Raw genomic sequence first — 12,011 nt, forward strand, 5'->3', positions numbered from 1 at the left:
GAAAAAAATTAATAAAATTGATTGATTCATGTAATTTAAAAATATATATAACAATTATATACCTGTTAATGCACAGTATGATTGAATAAGAAACATAAATCAAAACATTATTAAAATAAATAAAAACAGTAAACCAAAACTTTGAATAAAGGAAATGACTAAATAAATACATTATTGTAATGAATATAAAAAATAAACTAGAGATTTCTGAAGGATCATTATACTTTGAAGACTGTATTAATGGATGCTAAAATGTCAGCTTTGGCATTATGGCTGAACAATATATAGATTGAGCATCACAGACTGTTGTGTATCTGCAACAGTCACAGAATTGGATTATTTATTAAAGAATAAAGAATAAGACATTATTTAATGTGTTTATGTTACGTTTGATTGTTCAATTTTTGTACTTCTGAACAGTGTTACGCTCCTCAAAAAACCACAAAAAAACGCTGTTTATTGTTATTCACTTTTATTTTTGCTCTGTCGTATTTTGTAATTTATTATAATTCAAGCAGATGAACGGCATAAAAAGACTTGATGATCTAAATGAATGAAATCTTCCCAAATAGAGCTGTTCAAATAATCTTGTGAAATTATATTTATATCACAAAAGATATCGCAGCAAAACAAAATGTCAGGTTTTTCAATATCGTGTAGCCCTATTTGCCATCATACATTGTAAAGAGCGATTAGTTTAAAAAACTTGAACATTGGCTTAAAAGCAAAAAGTTGACTTTTACTTAAATATGGAGTAAACCTTTTGTACTTGAAACTGTTAAGTTGACTTATCTTTTATAGTTACAATTAATTTGCTTAATAATTTTAAGACACGTGAATGAAGATCTGCAGCAAAAAAAAAATCTGTGCTCATGCCTTTTCTGCCCAAATGTTTCACTGCATCTCTTTAGTGAATCCTGATGGTAGATTTTAAAAAGCAAAAGGCAATTAACAAGTAAATATAGTCCCTAGTGATCATATGAGACTTTTTCAAAAAACATGGAAACAGCTTCAAAATATCAACTTTTGAATAAGTGTATAATTAAATAATATTTAGCTATTAATAATATGTTTGTCAAGTGAAATGCTCACATCTCAACCCGCAACCTTTTGCTTTCCAGTCTAGATCTTTAACCACTAGACTGCACCAATCTGTATGCTTCACAAATTAAATGTCACAGAGCCCAGACAAGAAGACCACCTGAGCCCTGACTGAGTGACCCCATTTAAAAAAAACTGTTATATACAGACAGCCCAACAAGCTCTACGTCAGATTAGTGAAATGCATCCTCGTTTTGATCTCATCTGAGGCAAAAAAAAAAAAAATAATCTAAACTTTCAAATTGAGTTGATTTGTTTACTTTACATTCTTTGCTGACCTTTTCTCTACCTCATATATTCTGGTTCACAGAATTACCTCCTCATATAACTTCCGCTATAATGTGTCTATATCTACAGTTCTGTGCAAACATCTTAGGCCACCACCAGCTCGGGTATCTAAAAGGTATAGAGCAAGTGCAGGGTCATTACTTCTGGGTGATCTATATCTTTAATATACAAACAGAAAATAGGGTAAATGACTGTGTATACAATGTTCAGAAGTAAAATTACTTTTGAAATCAAAACACTCGCATAAAAAGTCTGCGTTTAACGTGACCTCTTTAGCAACAAGCAACAGCTTTAACTCTTTGAAGTCTTTTCTGAAATGATGAGCTATTTAATATCAAGCATCTTTTAACATTTTTAATAGTTCATCCTTTGATTTAGCAATGTTCTGTCTTTCTTTTCACTCCAGGTCAATATCATACTGCTTATATTATTGCCTATACATACTTTATACCTTCATTCTTCCATCTTTTTCTAACTCTTAACTGTCTTAAACAATTAGGCCTAAAATACAACTAGAACCTCTATATTCTGGTTGTAATTTAATAAAGACTGATGTCATTATACCCTCACTAAAACAACAAATGGAACTCGGGGCGTAAGATGTTTTCACAGTACTGTGTATATAGTCTATTATTGGGAACTGAAAACAGTGTTTAAGCAGATGTCTCTTGTGTGTTGCAGAGCTGACGTTCTGGTTTTATGTGAAAGATCACCTGAACCGTCATGAGCTGCAGCGCTTCTACTCTCTGCGGAATATCACATCTGAGCAGGGTCGCGGTCGAGCATGGCTTCGCTGTGCACTGAACGAACACTCGCTGGAGCGTTATCTTCACATGCTGCTGGCAGATCGAGCCCGCCTTAGGTATGCATACACTGTCACACCCATGATTTATGTTTGTGGATCTCTTTCTTTTTGAAGTTCTCTAGGCACCACAGCTATGAAAAATTTGGAAAGAGACCACTTAAATTTTCAGTGTTTCTGGTTTTAAAGTCCAAATTTGCAATGTTAATTTTGTTAGCGTACATTGTTAGTCTTTAGGTGAATAATTAATTGGTGTGTGTTTTGGTAATGTTCAATCAAAGATTATCAAAGGAGAGCATTTGCCTTCAGGTTTGGCGTGTTGGTCCATCTGTCGGTCTGAACTTAAGTTTAATAGCCTCAGCCACAATATTTTTAACCACATCCTCTTACCTCTAGTTTGCTACGAAGCAATGTGCAAGAGAGAAAGTCGTCTACTCAGTATTCTGTTTCAACTGGTACATGAACATGAACATGAACTGTTTCATTCAGACTTTAAAGCGATAGTTCACCTAAAGCTAAAAATTCTGTCATCATTTACTTAGCCTTTACTTGTTCCAAACCTGTTTGACTTCTATTAAGCACAAAAGAAAGCATTTTGAAGAATGCTGTAAACCTGTAACCTTTGACTTTCCATAGTTTTTTTTACTATGAAAGTCAGGTTTTCAGCTTTATTTAATATATACAGTTGAAGTCAGATTTATTAGCCCCCCTGTTTATTTTCCCCAATTTCTGTTTAACGAAAAGCAGATTTTTTTCAACACATTTTTAAACATTAATAGTTTTAATAACTCATTTCTAACAACTTTTATTTATTTTGATTTATTTTATCTTTGTCATGATGACAGTAAATAATATTTGACTAGATCTTTTTCAAGACCTTTCTATAAAGATGCCTTCTTAAAGTTAAATTTAAAGGCTTAACTAAGTTAACTAGGTTGACTAGACAGGTTAGGGTAATTAGGCATTAGTTATTGTATAAAGATGGTTTGTTCTGTAGACTATGGTAACAAATATAGCTTAAAGGGACTAATAATTTTGACCTTGAAATGGTTTTTAAAAGTAATAAAAACTGTTTATTCTAGTCAAAATAAAACATATAAGACTTTCTCCAGAAGAAAAAAATATCAGACATACTGTGAAAATTTCCTTGCTTTATTACATTATTTGGGATTAAAAAAAACTATTTACAGTATGGATGTATGTATGCATGTATTTATATATATGTATATATGAGAGAGAGAGAGATAAATATGAATTAAAATAGCCTAAAACAAAGATTAACATTTATCTCAAAACCAAACCTAAACGATCCAGTAAATTAAGAGAAACTACATTTTTTCAAGATTTATTCCATAGATGCAACAAATATTAACAATTGTCACAAAACTAAACCTAATAACTCCAGTAAAACGAGAGAAACTACATTTTTTTACTAAACTTATTTCCACTTATTTTTACTAGACTTATTTCTCAAAACCAAACCTAATAAAACCAGAGAAACTAGATTGTTTCAAGTTCTTTTCCATAGATGCAACAAATATTAACATTTATATCAAACCTAATAAATCCAATAAATCAAGAGAAACTAGATTTTATTTTACATAGATGCAACAAATATTAACATTTCTCAAAATACCAATAGATGCAGTAACCATGAATCTATGATTCAAGCCATAGATGCAACATTTATTGACATTTGTCTTAAGACCAAACCTAGTAATTCTAGCATTCATTCATTCATTCATTTTCTTGTCGGCTTAGTCCCTTTATTAATCTGGGATCGCCACAGCGGAATGAACCGCCAACTTATCCAGCAAGTTTTTACGCAGCCGATGCCCTTCCAGCCGCAACCCATCTCTGGGAAACATTCACACACACTCATACACTACAGACAATTTAGCCTACCCAATTCACCTGTACTGCATGTCTTTGGACTGTGGGGGAAACCGGAGCACCCGGAGGAAACCCACGCGAACGCAGGGAGAACATGCAAACTCTACACAGAAACGCCAACGGAGCCGAGGCTCGAACCAGCAACCCAGCGACCTTCTTGCTGTGAGGCGAACGTGCTACCCACTGTGCCACTGCGTCGCCTGTAATTCTAGCAAATCAAGATTTTTTTTCCTGTAGATTCAACAAATAATAACATCTATCTCAAAACCAAATATATTAAATCCATTAAATCAAGAGATGCTAGATTTTTTCAAGATTCTTTTTCGTAGATGTAAAATGACTCCTTTTTGCTTCACACTAGTGCCTTCTATGAAGACTGGGCATTTGTCCTGGACGAAGAGAGAGCCAGTATGTTGCCCACAATGGCTGCAGGTGACATTTAAATGAGATTGTTTCCAATATTAAGTCATATTAGTCATATTCTTTCTTGCTGAAGTGCAAATATTATGCATGTGTCAACAGGGCTCAATTCCATCCTGTTTGCAATCAACATCGACAACACAGACCTAAATGGCCAGGTCCGCGGAGGATCATCTGTGTCCCACCTGTTAAAGGAGTCCACACAGGGGATGAGCAGTCTGTGGAAAGAGTCTACTCAAGGTGTCAGCACGTTACTGCGGGAAATCGGTACTGCCACTGCTGTGGTTCCTGGTTTCATCCCTCGCTCAGATGCTCCTTCAGACCCCCTGCCTGTCCTGCCCCGCAGCACTTCTGCAGGTATTTGAGTCACGCACCATAACAGATCTGCACATACACTCACAGTCAAATGGGGTGCAGCAGCTTGTTACTAGTACGGTATGCTTAAATGAATTACTCTGAACTAAATCTACTCCTTAAGGCTGCATTTTTATACCATAGAAATAGAATTAGTTTTTTTTTATGGGTTAATCAGTTTTAGAAATGCATTATTGACTGACATCTCAGTGCTAGGCCCATTACAGGATTTAGATGACATCAAAATGTGCTGCATTTTTTCTATAACAACATACATGACTGCATTCAAATAACAGCTGTCACGAGTCAGCCATGCACAGATATGGACTTTTTTTTTATTTGGAGGAAAGAGAAAAAAATTGACAAAGGGGGAAAAATAGAAATAAATACAAAGAACAAAGCGGTTGCAATAAGGGTTGCAAAATCAAGTCATAATACATTTGACATACATTATAACAAATTCTTTACAATGACAAATTCAGACCATTTTTGCCAGTACTTGTTACACTTTTTAAAATCAAATCTTAGGTTAAAAATCAGTCTCTCCACAGATATGGACATTTTGATATTCATACCAATGACTATTTATATTTTGATGCGGTTTATTGATAAGTTGATTGATAAATACATTTCTTGACACTTATTACAAAAAAAATCAGTAGACAACTGGTATCAGGATCTTTCCTTTATCGAAAGCATTTGCAAACTGCAATTCTGAAGTCCTTGTTTGTCATTGTGAAAAACCAGCAGCGCACATCTGAAATTGATCAACTAGCCGAAATAATAACTAATTAATTAACTTCTGTTAATTTATTTTCTTATTGGGTCAATAACATTATCATTAAAAGTAGCCATTCATTGGCCAATACCGATATGTTTAAGTCTCTTTGAGGCAAGTCCTTTCTCTATGTTGCCACCTTTGAAAGGCATTTCCAGCATGCTAGTGAAGTTCCTCTCTCTTATGCCGAATTCAGACTGCATGATTTTAGCCCTGATTTTGACTCACTGACAGGTTTTGAAAGATCAGCGACAAATGACTGAAATCACAGGCTAATCGGTACCCATTCACGCGATTAACAATCACACAATGTGAACTATCAAAGATGCAATCTTTGAATTGCTTTGAGTCGCAGTCTCCCATCAGATATTTGGCATGCTAAATATCTGGACATGTCGGCGATTCAAATCATGCCATGTGAAATGTGTTTTGACTGAAAATAACATCAGTGATTGCCTACAGCTAATGAGAGAGCAGCATTCACTAGTATGGGTACCTGAAGGCCAGCCGGAGGCTGGGGGAGAAGTTAAAAGTGTTCATTCTATTTAGACACAAGAAATTGAGGAAAAACTTGTGGAAATTCGGCAGGAGCACACGTGTCTGTTTGTGGTGTTATGTGAGCAATATTACAACCGGGTCAAAAAAATAAAATAAATAAAGGAGAAATAGCTAATTCCCTTCAATCCCAGGTGAACAAATAAGTACATTTTCTACCCCATTAAAGGCTACTTTCAAATTACGTAGTTAATAACACAAGATATACGTTTTTTTGGTTGTGAGACATAGTTTGGACAGAATTGCCGGCAATTCTTCATATTTTAAAGTCATGCAGTGTGAAACCTCCTGACGCCAATCCATCTTGCAGTGTAAACAAAGCAGCAACAAAACGCTAGCCCAGATAGTCATGCAGTGTGAAAAAATCTGTGACACGACTATTTTGAAAATCATGCACTCTGAACTCAGCATTAGAATAAGCTGACATTAAATTTTGCAAGCTTATGAGGAAATTTCATATTTGGAATCACCAATGAAATTGGAAACTTCATGAATTTTGTTTTTGATTGTTCATATTATGACAAAAAGCTGTGTTTTTCAGGTTGCCAATTAGCTAATGCTAATAAAACCAACCTCCTTTATAGCTGCTTCTAGAGGACATGACTAGATGTCATTTTGTTAAACAGTCTATGTAATTGCTGTAAGAGTCAATAACTTAGATGTTATACATCATCCTCTGAATAATTTGATCGAGCTGGTCTTCTGAAAGCAAATCTCCAGCTAAAACAATAGAGACCTGTTGGGGCTCATAGTTTTAGTCAACTGATTTGCATTTGAATGACAGAAAGTGGGAATAGATGTAAAATAAAAAAGTCAGATTTGAAAATAAAAATCAAATTTGTTTCATAAACATGTCAAAACCAGATAACATTTGTTTTCACGTGTAATTATTTTGTTTAAAAAAAGAAATATTAAGCTTTATCCAGATATATTTCTTATGACTGTGAGACAAATATTCGCTGAGATTCCAGCACATTTTTAAACCACAGAGTGTTCATAACAATGAAGCTGTAGAAACTATTGTAAAACACGCACCTGGACCAAGCCCCTCCCCCAGAGAATCATCAATCTGTAGCGATCGATGATTGGCTTGTTGACTAGAAAGCGAGTGTCCATATTGACCACATTTAAAACTATACGAGTGACGCGTTGTGTATTCTTTTGTAAAATTACATATTTAATGCTTTGTTTATTCTCCACAAATAAACAGGTAGCACATCATAATAATAATGTAGATTAGCTTGCAAGCATATCCACATTAATAATCTGTGACGAATTATAATGTAGATTAGAGTGCTCGCATTTCTACACCATTATTACTGTAGTAAATTAGCTCAAGGTTATTCTTCCCGCGCCTTTCCCGCCGTTATAATGTTGCGAGTTATGATTCAGATTTCAAGGCTTGTGTACCTTCTGGAACATTATATAGCGGAATAGTTTAGCGGGAGGAATATTTATTTGAACGGGGCTTCAATTGTATCAACTCTTTTGATCCGAACAACCAAATCGTTCAGCGATGCTATCAACAAAGTTGAGCAGGGTTGCAAGATCAAAGTTTAGGACATTAGATTCATTAATATACACAGGCACCTTTCTTTATACAAAATTAAACTTTATTGACTAATCTAACAGAAACTAAAACCTAACACAAACACACATTCATACAAGCATAGGGAAGAGTAACGTGTGAGGTAAGAGGTTGAGAAGGTGTAATGATGGGAAAGCCTCGGAGTTTGTAAGAACAAACCAAGCAAACCAAACGTAATCAAATTTAATATAACCCTTCTATTGTCTCTTTAGGGTTGAATGTACTTGCGGTCTGTTCGTGATATCCGAGCTCCCGTTATTGAGCACGTGGTTGATGTTGCTCTTTGTTCCTCACGAGGTTGTAGTTTCAAGTTGAAGCGACAAAGAGGATTCTAGGCGGTGAAATATCGGAGCGCGGTGCGATTAACCCTTTCTGTCTGGGTTTCTGCCTGCTTTCTTGGAGGTTTCTCAGTCTCTGAGGAAGTTGTAGAGAGTTGATGAAAGTTCAAAACAGCGTGGTTCAGAGCAGAGAGGGGGGTTGCCTGGAGTTGGGAGAGAGAGGGGGAGCTCCCAGGCAGCGTGTTTCAGAGCAGAGAGGGGTGCCAAGTAGGGTTGTAACAATATACCGGTATGACGGCCTACCACGATTTGAACGTGCACGATTATCATACCATGAACAATTGCATATCAACGGTTTTAACCCTTAAAGACCGAGACAGCTGCCCGCGGCTAAAAAAAAGGATTGCTCTTAAATGTTTAATAACTTTTGATCCGCTGATCCGATTCATACAATTCAAAGATTGGCATAATCTCAGCTTTCCAGTGCTGTATCACATAACATTCGCGGACTTTTAGAGGCTCCGGAATCAGTGCGTTTACGTCATCAAAATTTGACAACGCTGATTGGACAAAGAAACGCTTGTCACTGTGTCTCCGGACAAACCAGACATGATACATTGATGCATTGTCCCTCCTCCATGCCCAGATTGGTTCAAACTCGCTATATCACAACCAATAAGCATAGGTTTCGCTTTTGTTTGTGGAGCAACAATGAGCTTTTTGAACAACACGGAATAAGAGATAGGCATACATTCATGCGCGGCTAAATAAAACGCAAAAAAAAAAGTTTTGCATGAAATAATTCTCATACTAAGTACTTTTGCATGCACAGCAGCACAGAAACATGACAAAACAGTGACACAGCAAAGACGAACTGCTGCTCTTGCTGTTTTCAAAAGACACAAATGAAGGTGCAGCTGTTTGTCTGCATTGCAGACAACCATATCCAAATCGATATCCACAGACAACCATATCCATGCTGGCACATAAAACCTAAGGATGTTCCATATTGAATCTAGTTTCGTTGTGTAACTATTTATAGTATAGTAAATATTTATATCTATTTTTTTACTGAGGATTTGCACCATGTTTATTTGGACTTTATTTGGACTTTGACACATTATTTATTATTTTATTATTTTTTTATTTGTTCATTGTAAGTGGTGTTGTTTATAGTAACTGAAAATATATTATTTGGAAAAAGTCAAATTTGCTTCACTGTTCTATTATTTTGTAACATTTGTAACATACCGTATACCGCGAAACCGTCAAACCGTGGTATTGTTTTAGACGATTATCATACCGTAAAAAATTCATACTGTTACAACCCTAGTGCCAAGGGAGGTCCCAAGAGAGTTTGAACAGAGCCCCGAGGGTAGTTTCGAAGAGAAGAGAGGGAGTTTAGCTAGGTCCTAAGCTTTTATAGGGCGGGTGCGGATCCACCCTCCATGGAAAGTTGACCAATTAGAAGCTAACTTCCTTGAATAGTAATTTACAGCTCTTTGTCTGAGGCAGAAGAATTTGCATAGGCAAATTTTATGTAAATCGGGACAGAAATGTTAAAGTCTCTTAAAACGTTATTATGTTGCACTCATATTAAAATAAAATGTCAACGATCGATTTGTACAGCGAGTAAGCTTTTCAAAAAGTCCAAACTTGAACAGTATAAGAGGATGTTTAGCTTGGGTACAGTTATACATTATATACAGGGGTATTAAAACCAAAAATATTAATACAAGAGAAAGGGAAACTTTGCAAAACATATGATTAAACAAAGAGAGTAAAGTTTATATGAAAACATCAGTGTTAAACAAGCAGTTTAAAGAGTCCTTTGTAGGTCGTTCCTGTGTTTAATGCCGCATGGCACATTCCTTTGGGTCTTAAATACCTTGGAATCAGGTTTCGAGTCTTCTCTGGGCAAAGTTGGCTGGAATAACAAAGTTTGTGGAATAAAATGCAATATATTTATGTGTCTGGTCGGCCATATTCGTTACACTTTGGTCTATTATAAAGCCTGTGATTGTAACTGATCTATAGTTGCATCTGCTCTGCAATTGAGTCACGTCACTTGATTTTATATAGTGTTTAAATTGCTGGGCTATTGAATGCTTGATTCTGATTGAAGTACAGAACTAAAGTTGTTCCAACAGATTTTGAAAACATTATAGATTCAAATCACCTTGCCAAATGGTTTAGTTTATTTTACAGGTCTTTATTGCCTACTAGAGCAAAGTATATATATATGGAAAGCAAGCATGAAATCACAATCACTGACAAATATGCATGCAGTACATTAGTACAGATATACAATGGAACAAATGTACACAGAAATGTATGACCAGCTCTTTATCAATAAAGAAATTTTGTAGTTTAAAACTACACTAGTAGTGAGGTAATAGTGTAAGGAGGATGCTGTAACTGTAAACAGTTACAGTTTCTGTTTCGCTGTTGCATAGCATTCATAGAGTACATGCTTAATCTCTTTCTCGCTTGCTCTCACTCGTTTTCTAATACCTGCAATAGTCTGCCAATTAACAGCTCCTGCCACCATCACTAGTCTTGGGATGAGATGTATAAGCAATTCCAGCACACAAAAGTGTTTTATGGATGAAACCTAGCAGCTGTTTTTGAATAAAACATCTGAACAATGTCTTATTGAGTGGTAACTGTAGTATAAGTGGAATAATTGACTCGGCATCACCACCTTGGGTGTACATTATTTTACAATAATTCAGCAGCATGTTGTCAGGTGTTCCCTATTTACACAATAGATTGCTTCAACATAAGCAGCTTTACAGTATTAAATGAAACTTAAAATTTGCTTCAAATTGGAATTACAGCTTCAGTTGCTACTCTAAAGCAGCTCTCCAGGGTGTTACATTTACTTGTGTTTGACCTCGATAGAACGAACATAGGAAATGAACGGCAGACTGCTGTGTCAATGAAAAAAAAAAAAGCCACAGAACACTGCCTGTTATGTAATACTCATGAAATTATGATTTGATGGTCTTTACCAGTCGGAGTGAACTCGGCGAAAAGATTTGATCGAACTAATCAAGTTTATTTCGGCCTGGTTTTGTTTAAAATTATATCACAGCAGTTCATTTTAATTATACAAAACTCAGCATATTTAAGTACATCCCTCACACATCTAACTTTTAAATTAATATTTTTCATAGAAAGCTAAACAATATTATATTTGTGCTTATACATTAGATTAGTCAGTACTGAAGCCAAATCTGGAGCTTATCTAACAAAAAAGGTCCAAAAACTAATACACCCAAATTTTTATGTTATAGAAAAATAATAAATACATTAAACAAAAAGGATAAAAAATCAAGAGAAGAAAAAAAATAAAAAATAAAATAAATAAAATTTAGTTAAAAATTTGAATTTAATTGTATTATCTTTCAATTTCTAATTATGTTTGGTGACTAAAATATTGATTTAATAAATATATCTGTTTAATAAATCTGTTTTGTTTAAATGCACCAAAATACATTGCCTATATTCATTGAGAAATGGATAAAAATAATCATTTTCAAAACGAGGTGTACTTAGTTATAGCCTATAAACATTGATCAGGGAAAATAAGGTTAAGTAAAAGACAGAATAGAGGTCAGTGTGCCAACATATAGCGCTGTGGGCATTCTGACTCTTGGAATTTCCCAATCCCATCCCCCCTCTCTCCCCAACTCCACTTTCTGTAAATCTAAACTGTTATATTATAGTAAAGACAAAAATGCCAAAACTAAAACTAAAAATGAGGCTATTGATAAAAAAAATAAACTTTTTTTAAATTTTTAAATATTCAAACACATTGGCTTAAAAAAAATGGTCCAACAAACAAATATATATGAGGAAAAAAAGGAATAAATAAGATCTGACCTTAAGTTTTAATATAAATTATTCTAATCCTCTTCAATATAACTATTTTCTGTAGATTTTATCTCT

The 12,011-nt window shown here is 34.9% G+C and overlaps 1 protein-coding gene across 2 annotated transcripts in view; it reads left to right on the forward strand.

Moving 5' to 3' along the window:
* The window catches only part of snx29 (sorting nexin 29), a 247,162-nt gene that overhangs the window by 8,994 nt on the left and 226,157 nt on the right, over positions 1 to 12,011 (forward strand). For both annotated transcript variants that reach the window (XR_012387966.1, XM_688793.10), the window contains exons 5-7: positions 2,071 to 2,251; positions 4,446 to 4,516; positions 4,607 to 4,861. Coding sequence is in view for 1 of the 2 variants with exons in the window: in XM_688793.10 (XP_693885.4) it covers positions 2,071 to 2,251; positions 4,446 to 4,516; positions 4,607 to 4,861 (507 nt within the window). In the remaining variant the exon portion in view is untranslated. The remainder of the gene's footprint in view (positions 1 to 2,070; positions 2,252 to 4,445; positions 4,517 to 4,606; positions 4,862 to 12,011) is intronic.

The sequence above is a fragment of the Danio rerio genome, chromosome 12 (assembly GCF_049306965.1).
Source record: "Danio rerio strain Tuebingen ecotype United States chromosome 12, GRCz12tu, whole genome shotgun sequence".
NCBI classification, from domain to species: Eukaryota; Metazoa; Chordata; class Actinopteri; order Cypriniformes; family Danionidae; genus Danio; species Danio rerio.